General features: G+C 42.4%; 1 protein-coding gene across 6 annotated transcripts in view; it reads right to left on the bottom strand.

The window, feature by feature from the left end:
* The window catches only part of si:dkeyp-72e1.9 (syntaxin-binding protein 4), a 53,559-nt gene that overhangs the window by 8,226 nt on the left and 25,521 nt on the right, over window positions 1–19,812 (bottom strand). For 5 of the 6 annotated variants that reach the window (XM_042087771.1, XM_042087768.1, XM_042087770.1 and 2 more), the window contains 10 exons: window positions 19,684–19,753; window positions 18,916–18,990; window positions 11,938–12,020; window positions 10,219–10,342; window positions 9,727–9,871; window positions 7,322–7,428; window positions 6,873–7,011; window positions 6,440–6,518; window positions 2,756–2,847; window positions 816–912 (listed from right to left, as the gene is read on the bottom strand). In XM_042087771.1, coding sequence (XP_041943705.1) covers window positions 816–912; window positions 2,756–2,847; window positions 6,440–6,518; window positions 6,873–7,011; window positions 7,322–7,428; window positions 9,727–9,871; window positions 10,219–10,342; window positions 11,938–12,020; window positions 18,916–18,990; window positions 19,684–19,753 — 1,011 coding nt within the window. The remainder of the gene's footprint in view (window positions 1–815; window positions 913–2,755; window positions 2,848–6,439; window positions 6,519–6,872; window positions 7,012–7,321; window positions 7,429–9,726; window positions 9,872–10,218; window positions 10,343–11,937; window positions 12,021–18,915; window positions 18,991–19,683; window positions 19,754–19,812) is intronic. The other variant, XM_042087767.1, reaches the window with a different exon arrangement.

Genomic DNA, 19,812 nt, shown 5'->3' with positions numbered 1-19,812 from the left:
TAAAACAACACCAGAGAGGCTCATGGGTATTCATAATCTGTCTTTCCTCTTTCTCTCCCTCTGTCTCCTGCTTTCTCTCTCTCTCTCTCTCTCCTTCTTTCTGTACTCTTCTCTCTCCCCTCATTTTTCCAGGATCAGGTGATTGCCTCAGCTCTTGAACCCCTACTGTGATTCTGAATCAAGATCCTTTAAGTCTTTCAAGGATTTTCTCCGGCATGATCACTTTTTACCACACAGTCTAGTGCAGGGGAGCAGCCTGTCCTCAAAAAAAATCCAAAGGTTTCAGCGCTCTTACAGGCTATGTTGCCTTTGTGTCAGTGTGAGTTTGATAACTCAAGGGAATATATTTGTACATGTGAATTTGATGTACTAATTTTCATGTCACACAGGCATGACCACAGGCCACATGTCTTCCTATTCGCACATCACTGGGCTACTGGTTTTTGGACTGTACCCAAATTAGAATTCCACCCTCTTCTCTCTCTCTCTCACTTCGTCAACTCTCTTCTTGTTGATGATCTACCCTCTTGTCAACAACCTGGAAATGGCTTCTCCCTCCTGAAATGGAATCATGGATGGCCGCTGTCTTCTCCTGTCCCCATTACTCAGCTCATCCCTTATCTCTCCTCCTATCAGCCTCAATGTGATGCAGGTTGATGTGAGTGAGTGTTTTTGTTTTCTAAACCACATCAGGCCTCCAGTAAGTTTCCATAATCACTGTATCTCTCTGTGTCTCTCTCGCCTCTGCTCCCGCCTTTCATTTGCGTTATCTAACCGCATCAAGCCCAAGTGGCTGTGACGGGCTGGCGCCTTACCTCCATACGACACGGTGCCCTGCGGATCGGTGGTGAGGCTCTGTCTCAGCTTCTGCCTTTTCTCCTCACTGATGTCCAGGCCCAGGTACGTCAGCGCCTGCAGCAGCAGCAACAACACAAACACATTTACATTCTCATCTGCATTCGTACATCTCCTCCTCATTCACTTTCATCCACAGCAGCTCACACCACAGGGGACAGGGATATGCGTGTTTACCCGTGTGTGAGTGTGTTTGTGTGCGTGTGTGTGTGTAAGTTTGTGTGTGTGTGTGTGTGTGTGTGGGTCAGTGGGTGAGTTTGTGTGTGTGTGTGTGTGTGTGTGTGAATGGTTGTGGGTACTCCTGAAGCAAACATCACAGATGCTAATAGCATGTCCAGTTGTCCACATAACATAAACCAGTGGAAATATACTACCAAGAGTCAAGGACATCTACAGTAACAATGACAAGGAAAACTTTCAAAAACAAAATTTTAAACCTTTAACACGACTTAATATGAAATAATTGAGGACTTTGTATTTATATTCTTTGTATTGAATTTAAGTATGTTTAGCATTTTTAAAAGAATTTGAATCTCAAGGCAATTCTTGAGAGCTGGCTGCTGCATAGCATTCACAGTAAAGGTTCCAATAATCGGCTCTTCCCTATATGTCCAAGTGTCCAAGCACCCTGCTTACCTGCTTGGTTAACCTGACTTTCACTTCTGCAGCAGCCCATGCTGTAGGCTATCTGGACCAGCGTACATGTTCAACAGGGATTGCTTGCGCTCTGAGGATGCATTTCAGGGAGCTTACACTAGGAGGCAGTGTAACAGCAATAGTGTGCATCTTCAATGGAGAAACCCTTGGGTTTTCCTAACACTAACCGTTACATTCATCAAACAAATGAGAACGCAGAGGATAAGCTGACTGTTACAAAATTCATCAACGTTTGAAACATTTTAGCCACTCCCCCCCCCCCCCCCCCTCACCTCCCCCACCCTTTTCAGACTTGAATTGTTTACGAGGGGTTACCACTGCCTTCACACATACTCAATACAGTGACAAATGCTCAAACTGACAATGCAACTTGCGCCGGTTGCATCCAGCTACGCAGTGCATCCCGACCCAAATCACATGCAGTAAACAACCACCCCCTACACCTCGCCACATCCCAACCCTCCGTTACACTCGGCGTGCCTAAGTATAGAGTATGCATTGTGTCTGCACTCAACATTAAAGTGCTCTCTTCCACCAAGACCAAATCCTATTAATGTACCTAGATTAGGGTCAGGCCCTGGATCAGTGGGATTAGATTCAATCACTGCTAAACAACTGCATCATGACAAAGAGCAGGGACGAGTGCCAGGAATATGGGGCTAAAGACAACTGCCGTCCACTGCTGGTGACACCACCACCGTGCCGCCTCAACAAGTCCGCTACCCGGTCAAGCATGGCAGTCCTGCTTGCGTGACAAAAAAAAGTGGGGTCTGTAACAGCGATTACCGGCGGTCGGCTGGCGGGATTAGGTTAACCCTTTAATTTACCCTTACGCGTATCTTCACTCGTGAAGGTTAACCTAATCTCCTGATAAGGAGAAACAGGATACAGACCCAAGTGCAAGACCCATGTGCCTTAAAATAAAGACTTAAACAAAAGCCCAGTGGATTCCAGGACATGCTGTACTACGAGAGGGATCATCTCCCGGCCAGGACCCAAGTAATCAAATTATGTAGCAGCAACAAACGTATAGGAATTAGAATTAGAGCCATGAGCTCTCACAATGAGCAATGAGCTACATAGTTTTCTTCTCATGGAGTTTGGGATAGAGCTAGAGTACCATAAACCACATTAAGATCCGTGTCTCTACCCTGCTGTAAATAATAGAATATTGCCAGGTGCTTCTCACTGAACGTATCATATCCATGTTTGACGGGCAAACTTCTGTTGCTGTGTCACTCACCAAGTCGAGTTTCTCTGATTTGAGCCGTATGTGGGGGTCCAGGGTAATCTTGGGTTTGGCTACTGTGGCAGGTTTCTGTGATGCTGACGATCCTTCAAGGTGAGAAAAATACAAGACAGAAATATTTATTTATCTTCAATTGTGCTTGAGTACTGACATGTGTTGGATTGTCTAGACTGTTTTTGTAACAAAGTAAGGATTTGGGGCTTTGTGACTGTGGAAATCATGCACGGATGCATTGGAATGCAAAAGGCATAAATATAGCGAGAGAGAGAGAGAGAGAGAGAGAAGAGAGAGGATTGAGAGAAAGGTAGAAAGAGAGAAAATCTGTATTAAACTATTTAACTCCCAGGTCTAAGCTGTGTCTGTGTACAACCCTCTCTCTTTCAGCCCCCCCTGCTGTGATGGAAGTGAGCCAATTGCTTTCAAGCCCCTCGCCTTCACCCCCCCCAAACCACCCCAACCTCATCTTTCCACCCCACCCTCTCTGTCCTCAAGGGCTTATTTCTTGGGGGGTGGGGGGTAGCTACCCTCCAACACACCATAAGCCCCACAGGTTGTGACAAGGACAACACTGACAATGATAAGTGAAGGAGAGAACACCCACGCCATTCTGACTGGTGCACACAGCCTCACTCCATACCCCCCCCCCCCACACACACACATCCACCCATCACCAACCTCCACCCACGCCTCCCCCTGCTACACCCCCACCCAGCCCGTACTGACGCAGTTGTCCGTCCCCTCTCCACCCCGAGGCGGCTTTAATGGCACACAGGACCAGCAGCACAGCGGGGGGCCCATTCATCCATCCAGGAAACAGGTGGCATCCAGAGTTCACCATGCCTCCCTCTGCATCCTGGAGCGCGCTCAAATCCCTGCCGCTTAATGGAGGACCGCGCCGCCGATAACATCCAGAGAGGATGAGATGCCCTTTGCCACAGGAAGGAGTGGATCGGGAGCGATGGCTGAAGGACAGTTAACAATAGGCCTGTGACAATGCACCAATGTGCCCATTCTTAAGTTTGGGTTTGGTTTGGTTTGGGTTTGGTTTGCTGTGCTTTTCCGAAGATCTTGTGACTTCATTTGATATCTTTCTTAATTACTTGCCTCGGAAATGGACCAGACACAGAGTACCATACCAGCACCCTTTGAGTCACATTTTTTAAGAAGTAGCCTAATATGAAACAAATTCACAACCATTGTTTTTCACCTTTCTATTTCAGTGTTTTATCAGTAACTCCATTACATCATACCTGTCACTAGATGTCAGGGCACTACCTAGACCACACAAGCCGCGTAACAAATCAGACTGGCTTGTTCCAAGAGCTGAAAAAACACATTCTAACTGAACCAAAACAAAATGACAAAACAAAAAGGTAACTAAAGCGAGGAGGTTTAGTCATTAAAAGTAAACACAACCAAATACAGTGCTAGTTAGGCAGGAAAATTTAGGATTTTATGTGGATTTGGAAGACTTGCTGGAAGCAACACAGATTATATGTCCATATTTAAAATCACACTGTGTGACTAGGTGCAAGAGGGGATAACAAATCTGACTTTAGTTTCTCCAGCCATAACACTACCGCATGATCCTCAATACAACTTTGGTGTTACTTGTTGTTGAAAACGTAGGGCCACTGATGAATAAATTGACATTTATTCATTTGAAAGACATTTTTTCTTTAACATAATCTGTTTCATAACAAGTGCTAAAGGACCGGTTATTTCTACAAGCCATTTTGGTAGGCAAGACTGTTGAATGAAAAAGAAAAACAACACATTTCCCCAGAGGCCTCAGTCTGACGATGTTGAGACTTATGCCTTCTTCCTCCAGGTCTGAGCTTGTGTTTGTGTGTGAGTCCCGCAGGCTCTGTCTAAGCTGTTGAACTTGAGGGTTGTTTCCCGTTCATGCCCTCATCAGACATGCTTAATGAACTCTCTCCTGCATAAGAGCACTGTGTCAGCCCATGGGGTTCGTCTCCAAGTCACAATAACCGAATGGCCCACTTCTCTTTCCGACTCATATGACTGGCCTCCTTGAGTGAGTTCACAGGCAGCAACAGTGCCTTCCATAACAAAGAAAAGATATATATATACTTCTAAGTCCAGAAGGTCTCTCTTTGATATGTTCATCATCTTACAGTTTCATTCTCTGCTTCCTCCATCATGCTATACCAAAAGCCCCAAGTTCACGGTGGTGTAAAACCCTACAAACATAATTGGCTTTTTTCCGACAGGGTGGTTTCTATGGCAACGTAGTATCTCGCTTTAAGTGCTGGAAGTAGATTAGAGCCTCGGAATGTGCGGCGCGCTGACGGGGACTCATATACTAAACGGGCTGCCGTGGCAACCGATAAGAGCGCTATCTAGCCGCGAGATGAAAAGGAGAGAGCGCCTCTCCATTCTCCTCCGTTTACGCTGCGTTTCCAGCGGTGGCTATACAACACCTCGTGCCGCATACATAACTCAGCCTCAGAAGCTGCCGGGTGAGATTACTATTTTTTCTTTTTTCGGTGAGGCGTTGATTAAATTCTAACCGCCACTCTTGGCTAATCCTCAATCTCACTCTCCTCGCCCAAAGCTCGTCCGAATAAATAATTGCTTTGCAATGGAATCTTGTTCCCCTGTAACACTGGGCAATTTTGAAGTCCTCCTTGTGTACAAGAGAGAGAGAGAGTGTGTGTGTGTGTGTGTGTGTGTGTGTGTGTGTGTGTGTGTGTGTGGACAGGTGTGCATGCGTTGGTGACTTTGTGTGTGTGTGTGTGTGTGTGTGTGTGTTGAAGTCCCCCTTGGTGTGTGTGTATGTGCGTGTGTGTGTGTGTTTGTGTGTGTACTGAATGACTGAAACTGCTGGAACTCAAGGTGCAGACAAATAATACAGGTCCGACAGGCTGGCTTGGCTCAAATTTCATTTCCTGCTTTGCTTGGTCATGTGACTAGCGGATTTTGATCAAAAAAAGTGTCCAGATTTAGAAGCAGCCTATGATTCCATCTGATAATAACACAGAGGGCTAATACTATGGGACATACCCAGATTCTGCACTAGAATGACCTTGTTTGTGAGAAAGCAAGGAATGAATGATCACTTCATAATTTATGAGCACAGTGTAAATGGGAAACAGATGGGAAAAGTAGGCTCAAGTGTCTAAAAATGAACACACACTGTTTGTAACAAACAGCGAGCATCCAGTGTGCTGCTTTCCACATATAGAGTACTTACAGTATGTATCTAACATATAGAGTATACATGCATTGTTTGCAAAAGTTACATTCTGTGCACTAGAAAATCCAAGACCATTCAGGTCACCACAATAAAGTATGATTCAACATCACTCTAACTGACAGAAGATGCCAGTACATACTGAGGTCAGCTCTTTATAATGTGGTACAATGGGCCCCAAATCTAAAATGTGGGAAAATAGCAATGTCTATCAATAAGCAAAGCTCTAGTACCAGTACATGAACTATTGCTGTCATACGTCATGTAGGAGCATTGAGCTGTCTCATCAGTATTTGCTGTCAATGTCTTGCCGATGGTGTTAAATTAGCAAACTGATTTTGCCTAGTTATTAAATTAGCTCTAGTTAGACTTAAGACTTTGCACTTTTCCAATCATTTAAATTAGGGCCCATCACTTGGCCAGTATGAGATGTGTTAGGGTTAGGGTTAGTGTTGCTGTACCTGTGCCTGGGGCGTGGACCTCTGAATGGCAGATTTCGGGAGAGGATGAAGGCACTGGGGCAGGTTCTTCTGGGAAAATCTGGTAAAATAAAAGATAAAAGTCGATAGCTTTAAAAAAAAAAGCCTAATATATAGGTCAAAGACTGCTACACTGGCACAAGTGACAAAACCTGACTTCTATAATCTTGACTCTTATAATAATCCTATAAAAGTAACACTTACAATGTACTAATATAACACTGTTTGTAAGACTGATAAAGGTTGATTAACCATGCAAGATGTAGTGTTTTAAACACTTTTGTCCACATTGTAAAACAGACACCAAAATGTCAATAGTCTCACTGTAATATGAATAGCAATATGAAATCTGAGTAATTAGTTTCCATAAAGTTCTCTCTAAGACGGGTTTTCTCAGAGCAGCGCTTGGTCTCACCTCTGGGGACCGGACGTGCACTTTTAACCGGCTGGGGTTGTAGCCGTTGCCCCCCCTCTGGACGCCATTGTGAAGGGACGCACTGCTGGGGAATAGGCCTTTCCCAGGGATGAAGGCAACCTCCACCACACTGTCTTGGCTGGGAGGAGGAGGAGGAGAGACAGAACATTACTTTTCATACATTTGCCATTTAGAAAGATTTATTATTAAAAGATAATTTTTACAGTAATTATTATTATTAAATCTTCACAATTAAATATTTGACTTTAGGCTTGGTTTTTTAAACTCTTGCTTTTCTTAGAAACACACTTCATTGAAGTTTATCAATTTCTATTTATTTATATATAATGTATAGAAAAAAGATTTAAGATTGCTATGGCAAAGACTCATGACATTTTCCATGTTCATTACCATCACACTCAAACCAATAAAAAACAAAGTGAACAAACCTGAATTTCACTTTGTTGAACATGCTTTTGGCTTCTTCATGGGTCAACCCTATCAAGGACTCCTTATTAATGGCAATAAGTTGATCTCCTGGTCTCAATCGGCCATCCTGAGAGGGATATAAAGAAAGAAAGAAAAATAAATAAATAAATAAATAAATAAATATCTACAACCTTTATGCAATGCTGCTGATACTCCAAAATAACAGTGGCACGATGACACAGTGAAGAGGAGGCATCTTTTAGCGTCCAGGATGGTGCATCAGCAGTAATATGACCCTCATGGCCATCTGGCCACCGCCTCGGACAAGGACAAGCAGTAGCCCACACAAACAGCACAGACCACTCCAGAAGTCACCCCTACTCAGCTTGAGCTTCTTGAGTTTTTTCTCTTTTTTGGGTAAACAATAGCTCTGATTTGGCTCAAGACAGGCACACACATTAAATCATACAAACACATATAACACACACACAAACATAACACACGCAGATGCCAAATTCTTTATGACAGGGCAGTCAAGTCAAGACGTCTCTTGAGTCATTAAAAGTAAAAAGGGGGGTAAAAGTGGAGGGGGGATGAGGGGTTGGGATGGGTGAGGGTGGGGCAGAGAACTTCGAGACCTTACAGTGCACAGTCTCTTCTCAATTATGGCCAGCGAGCAGTTTTCCTTGCAAAATTACAGTGAGTATCCAATGGCAGGCATTTAAGCAGCCCTTTTCTACCACCACCACCCCCCACCCTACACACACCCACCCACCCCTTCCCTGTGCAGGTGAATGGTATAGATTGCTTGCTCATTACTGGGTCTCGTGTTGCGCTGGTGGAGAACTGGCCTCGCTCTCTAAGCAGCTCCAGAAGACCTGACCTCTGCACAACGCAGCAAGGAGCCCCAATGCAGGGGGGTGGGGGGGTGAGGCACTCCCTCACTGGGGCTGGAGCTCAGGCTGGGACTGTGGCAGCAATATGCCTGCGCCAGCACACACACACACACACACACACACACACACACACACACACACACACACACACACAGACAGACACCTCCAGTCCAGCCCCTCTGTCTAGTTAAGAGTTGAAGGGCAAAGTGGTCGCCACTAACAGTGGTTTTCTCCAAATGGATACACACAGGTAGCCTAACATTTCCAGTGTTCATTTTGGTATGTTGGTCCACACTAGAAGAACTCAAGCGGCCAATAAACAACCACTCTTCATCAAACCAGGTTTCTGGGCTATAATCCTTGTATTAACTTACCTAGAGAAATACAGTGATAATGCCAGGCTTACATTTCTTTCTTTCTCTCTTTCATTACTTTACAGTTTTTTTCAGCTGCTTACACACTAAATTTTTGCTTGTCACACAATTTTCTAAACATGTTTTTCAAACACCTTAACCCCACACCAAATCCGCAGAACCATCCACTAATTCTCAGTGTTTGACTCTGTTTTCAATTTTCTAAAACACAGTTTGCAAAACATCACACACACTGTTCTACCTAACACACAATAAATCTAACAGGAAGTAACTATCTAACAGGAAACACAAACACAATCAAAATGCCACACTTATTTGCTGCTTTTTTACACTTAGGGCCAGATGTACTAACACGTTTGCGCCCACTTACGGCGTATTTGTTTCGCCGTAGGTGCAGTTTACAATAGTTTGATAAATACGACGGTCTGACAGCGTTCGCAATCTGCGGTTTGTCCATGACGCTGATAACGCTACGTTCGCAAATGTACGTACATCTGGCCCTTAGTCCTCAATGTACGAACACTTATTACTTTACTGAACACCATCCAATCATTGCCTTAGAATAGGCATATGAATAGATCTACTCTATCGATAGGTATAGACCCTTTCAATCTGTTCCTAGAGGATTTGCGGTTGAAATGTTCAGAACCAATGCAGATACTTTCAAATGAAAAATAATTGGGTCTATAGGCCTATGAATACACACTCCAACTTCACTCTTGGAACATGAAGCCCAGAGGGAAAGACAGAGGAGCTTAAGGTTTTGAGTGACAGTGTGTACATGATGAATCCAAAATGTCTTATTATGACAAAAGTGTTGTGTGAGGTGAATGTTTACTTTAGAGATGTGTTTATGATTTTTTGAATGTTGTGTTTTCACTTTGCTGAAGATTTGAGGCATTTTGCATGTTGTGTGAGCAAATACGAGTTTTGTTTGTATAGTTTTGAAAAATAGACACAAAGATTTGAAAATGTGTGTAAACAGTTGTAAAAAACTGTAATAAGTTCTAGTGAGAGCTGACCTGGTTCATGAAAGTGTCATGATACGTGCATGAAATAAGTTAAGTCAAGGTGTAACAATTTTGAATATAATGATACTTTGAATAAAGTTCAAAATTCTCTCTCTCTCTCTCTCTCTCTCTCTCTCTCTCTCACCCGGTGGCAGTCTCCTCCTGACAGTACTTCCTGGATGAAAACTGCTGGCCCATCAGGTCTGTTGGAGCCGCCACCGAGAGTGATGCCCAAACTGCAGGAGGTCCGAGCCAGCGAGATCAGCTGAATCACACCCTCCCCTGGGTGGCTGTAGACACACACACACACACACACACACACACACACACACACACACACACACACACACACACACACACACACACACACACACAAACAAAACATAAGTAAGCACATATGAACCAACCTACCATTAGTAGATGACCTAACTTAGTTATGCTACCAATGGTAGCTTTACATGCTTTTGTGTGTGTATTCTATGTGTCTGTTAGTGATACTTATATAGATATGTGAAAACCAAAGAGAGTATAACTCTGTCAGTGTGTGTGTGTGTGTGTGTGTGTGTGTGTGTGTGTGTGTGTGTGTGTGTGTGTATGCGGATGTGTGTGTGTGCATCTCTGTGTGTGTGTCCCAAACCTGAGCGAGCGCAGAAGAGGTCCTGTGTTGTTATAGTTGCTCTGAGATCCTGCTGGACTAAGCAGGAGTGGACTCTGTGATCTGGACGATGAGCCTGACGATGAGCTGTCCAGGTATCTACCTACTTTTGCAGGATGACAAAAACACGTCAGCACAACAACACTCAACAGTTACTCATTACTCAGTCATTTCACGATTGGCATACTGAATATTCCCATGTATATTATATATAATCACAATTCTCATATTGAAAATGCCCTGAAACCAAAAAGTCACACTTTAGAGAGAATTCAATTTCACTTTTCTTCCAATTTAGGGATTTAAATTGAAAAGGAATTTGTGAACTGGTGAACTCTGGTTATCATCACACATCCTTTTTCTGGGTTAAATGTCTTTTTTTTTCTCTCCGCAGCTCAGGCTAATTAATTGAATTCTGTGACTCTTGGCCTAACACACCAACTGACCCAAAATGACTCGGAAGGGCTCTGGCCCCGCAATGAAATATGCATCGCTACTCTGAGGTCGGGCTCAAGCCACCAGATGGCGGTAAAATTACCAATTCACTTTTCATTATGGGGACCCCGTGGAGCCCTCGCAGTTTGCTGTCATAAATATCCTCTTAAATGAGCTGATGGGGCTGCGCTGGCTTTAGCTTCCGGGCTTCAAAGAGCATCACTCAGAGAGTGATTATTAGCGCTGATTTCTCATAAGCTGCTCTAATCTGTCAATAATAAATAATAAACAGACCAAAGGAGAATTAGGCAAATTGCCTGACTTCTTGAGGCTGTGCTTCCCTCTGGTTACTATCTTATCGTATCGGATGTATGTATGAAGAAGAGCTGACCAAGAAGAAGTGCACATTAATTTGTTCTTCTAGTTGTGTTTCCTAGCATAGGAAGAGAGAGGATCACTAAGATTTCCGACAAGCTCTCGTTTTTCAATGTTCATTGAACATGTAGGGTATCGAAAAGCCTAATCAGGAGTGCGAGGTTAGATTTAAATTAATGTGATTTGAATAAGCAGTAGCACGTTTTGGTCATTATGATGAGCAACCTGTATCAGGGATATTTGTCCACTTACTGAGTATGTGATATGGCATTATAGTATGCTGATCAATACTCCCAGTACAGTGTTCTCAGAACCAAAACCAAAAAGAGAACCAAAACCTCCCACACCTCTCTGAACTTTTTGGCTAAATGTTGCAAATTTGGTTTAAAGCACTATTACGTCACGTCATAAAAGAGCTCTAAACTACAGGAGAGCGCAAACTTGCCAATGTCTTGGCAAAGGCACTAATCTCCTGCTTGCACTTTCAGTATTTCACATTTCTCTCTCTCTCTCTATCTCTTTCTCTCTCTCTCCCTCTCTCTCTATCAATCTGTCAAATAAGAAGTGATTTTCCTGAGGCACAGACAGATGTTCGCAATTACATAATGGACAAGTGTGTTGTCATAAGCCATTTTCAAAGGCCGATTTAGTTCTATCTCAACTTTTTAAGGATTACACGTACAGAAAAAAAGGCTCCACTCATTAACGAACACACTTCCTAAATTATGAAAAACTGTCTGTTTCTGAGCACGTTTCATTGTGCAATGTCTGTGCATACACATATAAACACACGTGTGTGAATGTATGAACAGTATGTTACTGTTGTGTCATATGTGTGTGTAGACGTGTGTGAATGGGAGTGCGGGGGTGGAGAGTGGCGACTGCACACACCATGTTGATTCGGAGAGTTCCGCGTCGAGCCCGTGCTGCTGTTGCTGTTGCCATACTTTTCCAGAAGCTCTGAAAATTCTCTCCTGAAAGGAACACACACACAAAATATCTCACAAAACAATATAAATGAAACAAAACAGGACACGCAGCAATCTTAGTCCCTTTGCCCCTTGCATGAGCAACATCCTTTACTAAATACGGACCAGGTACACCTCCCTGACGAGATCAGGAAATGTCCAGCCGCACAATTTGATATCTGCGTTGTTATGTAACGCTCAAATGCCATTATACCTTCCCTGTGGTTTTGCAATGTAATATCATAGGAGGTAATTCCCTTAGGGGGCCAGAGAATCTGTTCATCTGTCATGTAATCTAAGGAGATCCACAGAGGCTTCTAAAGGACACACGGCTGGAACAGGAATGGCCACTGCCTGGACGGGTGCCCACTGCCCACTTCAACTACTGTGAGTGGCAGCTCACCTCCGACCCCCTCCGCCCAATAAAAGTTTAGCCTCCATGGAGATTGAAATGGGGAATGAAAATCCACCAAAAAATAAAGGCAGGCGGACAATCGGATCAAATGATGCTTACAAACACCAATTTCCTCTCCGTATTTTTTAAAATGAACAAATACGATCTGGTCCTCATTTGTGAGTTTCTGGACTACATTATGCCTGCCTCTCAGTCTTTCAGTACCACTGTAATAACGCTGCTCTACTCTTCGGTCTTTAGAATTCATTTTAATTTACCATCACATGGCACCACAATAGCATACAAGATAATACACAATAGCATACAAGATAACACTTTAATGTTGCAGATTGCACTATGCAGCAGAAAAAGCAACAAATCTTGGAATATGACATGTGCTTTTACATGTATGTACAAGAATGTTTTTAAAATACACATTTTTCGATAAATGATTCCCCTTTGTATATGTTGGCGAGCATTGAGAATAGCCAGATGGCTGAAACGTCTGCTCTAGCTCCTTATTAAATAAGTTGCTCCTTTTGCAAAGACTTTGTCTAGTCACATTTTTCAAAGTGTGAACCACTCACAGCCTCTTTCTCTATATATGTTGAAAATGGTGTGTTTTAAACACACTAGCCAATTTAACCTACAAAAAACATCCTGTTAGAATATAACGTATAATCTTCCACTTGTGCTCAGAACACATTTTAATGTACCTCTACTGTACATCTGGCTGTATATATACTGTACATCACATAACTTGCACAAAGTCTACACAGCCAATATCACATGTCCCTTTTCTTTCCCCTTCAACATAACTGCTTTATGCAGTGTGTGATAGCTCATCTGCTGGCTAGCCGTCAGTAGCCACGCATGGCTCTAGCCCTCCTGTCCTGTTTTACATGTTTACTCCTCTGGACTAACGCACCTCTGACAGGCAGAAATAGGTCAGCAGAAATGCCCTGCCTGTCTCCCCTCCAGCTCAGAGAACCTGTCACATTTGACATCGCCTGAAAAGCTCTCACTGTGTGTGTGTGTGTGTGTGTGTGTGTGTGTGTGTGTGTGTGTGTGTGTGTGTGTGTTTTGGATGTCTTGCTTTTGTTCACTTTTCAAAGCAAATTCAGTTTTATTACAGTAAGCTAGTACAAAATATGACCGCCGCTCAGTCCTGTACATCCATTCCGCGAAAATAAATCATATTAATGAATAGGGCAGTTCATCACAGTCCATCCATTGCAACTGGACTGATGAAAGCTACACCTGTAGTTTCCTGTGCCATTAACAATGAATATTTGCTGACCCCAAAAGAAAAAAGCACAGTTGTGTACAACCCCAAATCAGAAAAAGTCGGGACGTTGTGTAAAATAGAAAAACAGAATGTGAAGTCTTTGCTGCTAAATATGGGTTTACAAGACTTCACATTCTGATAAAGAAAACAAAAAGAGGAATGGTTCATAACTACCCGTAATTAATTGTAATTAATTGGCAACATGATTGGGTATGAAAAAGAACATCCTAGAGAGCCAGAGTCTCTTAGAAGTAATGATGTAGGGGTATTCATCACTCATGTGGTTTATGTCCTTTTTGCTGCTAAATATGGGTTTACAAAAGGACATAAACCACATGAGTGATGAATACCCCTACATCATTACTTCTAAGAGACTCTGGCTCTCTAGGATGTTCTTTTTCATACCCAATCATGTTGCCAATTAATTACAATTAATTACGGGTAGTTATGAACCATTCCTCTTTTTGTTTTCTTTATCATTATACAACTTTTACAGCATTTTGTTACCCCCGTCCCAACTTTTTTTGAAACGTGTTGCTGGTATCAAATTCAAAATGAACATATATTTTCCATTAAATAGTCAAATTTTTCGTTTTCAACATTTGATATGTTGTCTGTGTCCTTTTGGCAACTAAATATGAGTTTACGAGATTTGCAGATTATTACATTCCGTTTTTATATTCGCATTTTACACAACGTCCCAACTTTTTCTGAATTGGGGTTGTACCTACATACAGCATATGTATGCATAGAGTTCAAGCCTCAGTAATCCTCAGTAGTGTCTGTGTGTTTTGTTTACGTTTTTGTTTACGCATGTGGTGTGTTTTGTTTACGCACTTGTTTACATGTGTGTACGTGTACAAAAGCTTGTGTGCCTTTCTTAAGTCCATTCGAAGCGCAGTAAACAGAGAAGTGGGCATCAGTCCAGCGAACACCCATGTCCTCACCACATAATTTCACCCTTAAGGAGGATAAAATAAAGCACTTAGGCCAAGACAGCGGAGAGGAAGACGGAAAGAGAGATGATAAACTGTGAGGAAAGGGGGGAAAAATCCAGCTTGATCCTTCGGAGTGGGTTATGAGTGGGATTAAAGCAGGGAAAGGTCACTCAAGGTTGTGACGCAGCATCATTTGAGCCCTATGCTCCACTCTGCACTGCTCTGTCACCCTTGATAGGTAAAGAGGCCGTAAATCGACAACGGCAGCAAGTCTGCGTCATAACGCACTCAGGTGAGTCACCATGACGACCCGTGACAACCACTGCGGGTCCACCCACCGCCCACCATGTGGAGTTCTCTGCTGGGGATATAATCCCCCAACCAACCCCCCCCCCCCGCCACGGTCCTCATCCCCTCTCCTGTATGCTACCATCCCCCACCCTCCACCAAGCCTGGGCTAGTGTTGCTTAAAGGTAGAGTCTGCCGTTCTGTGCGAAGTATTGATATTTTTGATATTTGAGCTCAACAGGCGATCAATACCCCTCCATTCCGTGCTCCTGACGCAGCATGTTTTATGGTTCGGCCTGGACCACATTCTCAGAGCTGGGTCTTTTCCATTTACAGAGTCATTTCATGAGAGGACCATGAGGTGTATGTAGAATATATAGTACAGTATGAGTAGTATGTAGAATAGAATAAGGAGTGTGTAGAATATACAGAATAAAACTATAACACCCTCTCTCATATACAGACCTATAGGATGACGATTACCATTCCCTTTTATTACAATGGTAAACACTTAGCCAACTCAGCACAGGATTCAAACTTATTGTGAGTATTGTGACACAATCAGATTCACAATCAATTAAAAACATACTGTTAAACCAGAACTTGAAGTCATATAATGTCAAGACATGTAAAGAACAGCAAAAAATGCTTGCATGTATTTTGTTCAGGAAAACGCCCACTACTGGAGGTCTATGGAGGAAGTGGTTTCACATTGGAGCAACTCAACTGGGGTGGTGGTAACTTAGTGGTTAGTGGTAGTTGGACTAGCATAAGGCACTTAGTTCCTCCTGGGACAATCCTTTGTAATGTAATGACATACTGTATGCAAGTCGCTTTGGATAAAATAATGAATAAATCTAGATGTCAAGTCCTAAGATCAGCTGGTCGAGGCTGACTGCTGCTGACCTGAGACTGTCATGGACACTCCTGATCTCGCTTTAGCTCTTAACCCCTGGGCCTCCCATGCCACATGATGAGCCATCGGAAAACATGTGACGTGTCCTCCCATCCCATCCCGTACTGCCCCGCCCTACCCCATCCCTACCATGCAGTAATTCTTGGTGACTCATCTGATAGATTTGGTTTACAGATTATAAATGGTGGCAAGGGTCAGAGCGGTAGCTCCTTCATCTGCAGAGGCAGGCTGTTTATGCTGTCAGTGCGACCTACAGAGTGCAGTGATGCTCCAGACTACTCGTCCCAGTGAGGCTACTGGCTACACGTCCCAGTGATTATTAACATTTATTGAATATAAAGTTGATTGGGTTTATAAATAATCATCCCTAAAACCACAAAAACATACATGTTAATGGCTGCAAGCCTGACATTGAGGGATAATGTATTTAGCAAACAGCATTGCCGTTGGCAAGCCATACAGGATGTAGCGTATGTCTAGACTTATGCCTATTAATATACCCTGTGCTGACAATGGCCTAGTAACATCGGTAAAGTATTAGTATGGCTGCCGTGCAAGTCCTTGTTGTAAGCCAAAGCAAATTATGACCCTGTCTCCAGACCACACTATTAAAGCATCCTTCAGTTTTAGTCCAAACTTTTAGTTTACCTACCTGTTTTTTCCCATATTGTAGGACCTCTGCTACAGGTCTTTCTGGGCTCTGTATAGCATCTTTAGATAAGTTCAATTATTGCTATATAAATAAATAAATAAATAATAAACAATAATAAACTAAAATGAATTTAATTAAACTAAACCTGCACATTTTAGCATGGGAAAACCCATACAAACCTTCGACAAATTTGGGATTTGCTCTGCAGGTCCGTCTGGCCAAGAGGCCATTGAGTGCCTAAAACACGGGCATGCATGTACAATCGCTAATCCAGCATGGATGTGTATTTCTTTGGAATTGAGTAAACAACTGCGTTTAAAACCTTCATTTACAAGATTGCTACACTTCTGAAACGATTTGGTAAGAGTTTAATGCACCAATTTAAGTTTACTTTCACTGCTAGTTATGCCCCTGCTGGAAGTCGTAAGTCAATTAACCTTTTCCAGACCCTCTCTTACAGTTTTTCTCAGTCGCTTTGGTACATTTCTCAAATCATCCATTTCTCGAATCATCAAGTGCATTTCTCAAAACAATTCGTACAAATAGCAAAACACCATGGATTACTTGCAAAAGCCACTGTTCTTGCTCAAAATCTTTAGTTCATCTATCAAAAGTAAATATATGTGTCAATGAATATGTCAGTGCCATCAGAATGACAAGTCCTTGTGTCATTGTGTATGGATAAGACAGTCAAATTGCTTAGTCATGTTGTCAATATAACAGTGTACTCTGGAGGGATGTTCTGATGTAAACTATGGCTAAAGTTTTGATGACAATTATTGTAAATTGTAGGTTGCACCTTAGTGTATATGGGAGTTTGATTGCAAGAGACTGGACAAGATTCACATTTACGCTTTTACTGTTTGTACTGTCATTTGTTGACAGACCGTGTCATTGCGATACAGAAAGGAAAAAACAGCGCTGCATAGCACAAAGAAAAAAAAATATTATGCTATGAACTTATGCTATGAACTAATGCCTAAATGTTTTGGGGGGTGAGACTATTCAACAGAGACCCATTATAATACATTCTGATCAACATGACATAAGCAATTGATAATGTAGGAAACAGCAGAGAATTGTACATACATTCTTGAATTTCCCCTGGGGATCAATAAAGTATCTATCTATCTATCTATCTATCTATCTATCATACCGGTAGTCATTTGCATGGATGTACCAAAGCATTTGCAACTTATTCAAAGAAATGAGAAACTGCTTTTTTGATGTGCACAAGTGACACAATGATGTGAAGATTGAACAGGTAGTTTTGAGAATTTCAATTCTGATCTGAGAAATGTACCAACGCGACTGAGAAAAACTGTAATTGAGAAGGGTCTGGTGTCAACGAGGCTATGCACATATAAAATTTGTTCCAATGAATATCGTGGCATCATCTAGGGCCATGGTCATCATCTAAGCCACTGAGAGGGTCAAAATATTTTTTCCCGTCTTAGGTTATTGTATTACTTGTTTTAGTCGTTCATGTGTTTGCTTGTTTTATGTCTGTTTTTGTTTGTTTTACTGCATGTTTGTGTCAAATTGAAAGTTAAAGTTAAAGTATTTAACAGTATTTAGACACTCTTATCCACACAACACAGACTCAGAACCCGTGCTGACCGACCGGTGAATATGTTGCACTACACACACAAAAAAAGAAAAAACGCTTCGCCATTGGATCTTCCATTGGTTTCGTGTTTTTCTATTGATGCTTTTTTCAGATACAGTAAAAAAAAAAGCGCGGGAGGCAGGAGAGGATGGGGAAAGCCTGGAGGGCTGTGACTGAAGCTCCACTGCCCAAAAACCAGCACGGGGCTGCCAGTGCCGCTTTGAAGCGCGCGCCAACTCACTCCTGTGCAACTGCCAACACCCAGTCAGATCTAGTTTATGAACAAAATTATTCATTTTTGCTTTGAATTATTCACGGCCAACAAGCTAAGAAGATCACACGTCGGAGAGGGGTGAATTTCAGTCACTTTAAAGGACAGAGCCCCTACAGTTCATGAATAGAGCACTGGGCTAACTCAGGCATTTAGAGACAATGAGGAAAAAACACAGAAATTGGGAGGTTTCTCTGCTTGGCTTTCACTAAACGTTGGCGCACGTAAGGCATTAAGACATTTCTGTTGATGTAAAATTCCCTTCTGGATTCCTGTCCAACATTACTGAATAAAGCTATAATACCCTCTACTATATACAGACCTATAGGATGACTGACTAGCATTCCCATTGATTGCTGAGCAGCTGTCCGACTAAGTGAAGACTCCAAACAGTGTTTTTACACATCCAATCTATGATGCAATCATTTTATTGGACTGAGTTTTCGGCGATTTCTATGCCTTCATCAGGGCATGAAATAATTGATTCATTGTTTGGTTTTGGATTCCCCTCTGTTTGAACATCTGCTGTTGACTGAACAGCTCACCTGGCCTCTTCATCCCTTGCAATTAGAAGGCGCATGTGATTGGTTGAAGACGCCGCTCTGAGAATGTCTACCGCCCTGCGGGGGGGAAAAAGCAAACATCAAATGAGTAAATAGAAATACATTTACATTATATTTATTCATTTAGCAAGCACTTGTCATCCAAAGTGACTTACATATGTCAATTCTATTACAGGGGACTACATTGTCCCCGGAGCAACTTGGGGTTAAGTGCCTTGCTCAAGGGCACAACAGTGGAAGCTGGGAATTGAACCCATGACTTTCAGGCTATTGCATGCTAGCCCAGCTCCTTAACAACTACGCTACCACCGGCCCGAATATGTATCAAAATAGATATAAAAAAAGAGATGCTCAAAAACCTGCTCAAGAGCAATGAAGAGCCCAAATCCAAACCCAAACCGCTAAAGAACAGCGAAGAAGAGTGGCCAAACACAGTGAGTCAGTACGGTGGCCTACTTGTACCAGTACCAGGACCATCACCATCAGGCTGGTTTATGCTTTATGTTTATGTTTGTGGTATCTGGCTGATGCTTTTGTCCTATATGAACACTACATTAGTTAAAAAATTGTTTCTAATGAAGTTGAGAAACCTACATTACGCATGATAGTAATGGTAATATTAATATCAATAACAATTTAAAATATAAACTATGAAAATTATGAGTTTTCAAATTGACAAGAACCATAACCATTGTAAACTTAATTCATTAAGCGTAAACAGACAAGTCTTTAAAATGAGAGGCTGGTTACCTCTCACTGGTGACTCCGATCAAACTCTCCCCATTCACTTCCAGTATCTGGTCTCCTGGTTGTAGGTTTCCTGTAATGATGAACAAATGCATAATCACAACATATAGTACAAATCAATATAAGATGCTT

Source organism: Alosa sapidissima, chromosome 3 (assembly GCF_018492685.1).
Source record: "Alosa sapidissima isolate fAloSap1 chromosome 3, fAloSap1.pri, whole genome shotgun sequence".
Classification (NCBI taxonomy): Eukaryota; Metazoa; Chordata; class Actinopteri; order Clupeiformes; family Clupeidae; genus Alosa; species Alosa sapidissima.
The sequence above is the reverse complement of the archived record's forward strand: the minus strand, read 5'-3'. Positions and strand labels throughout refer to the sequence as shown.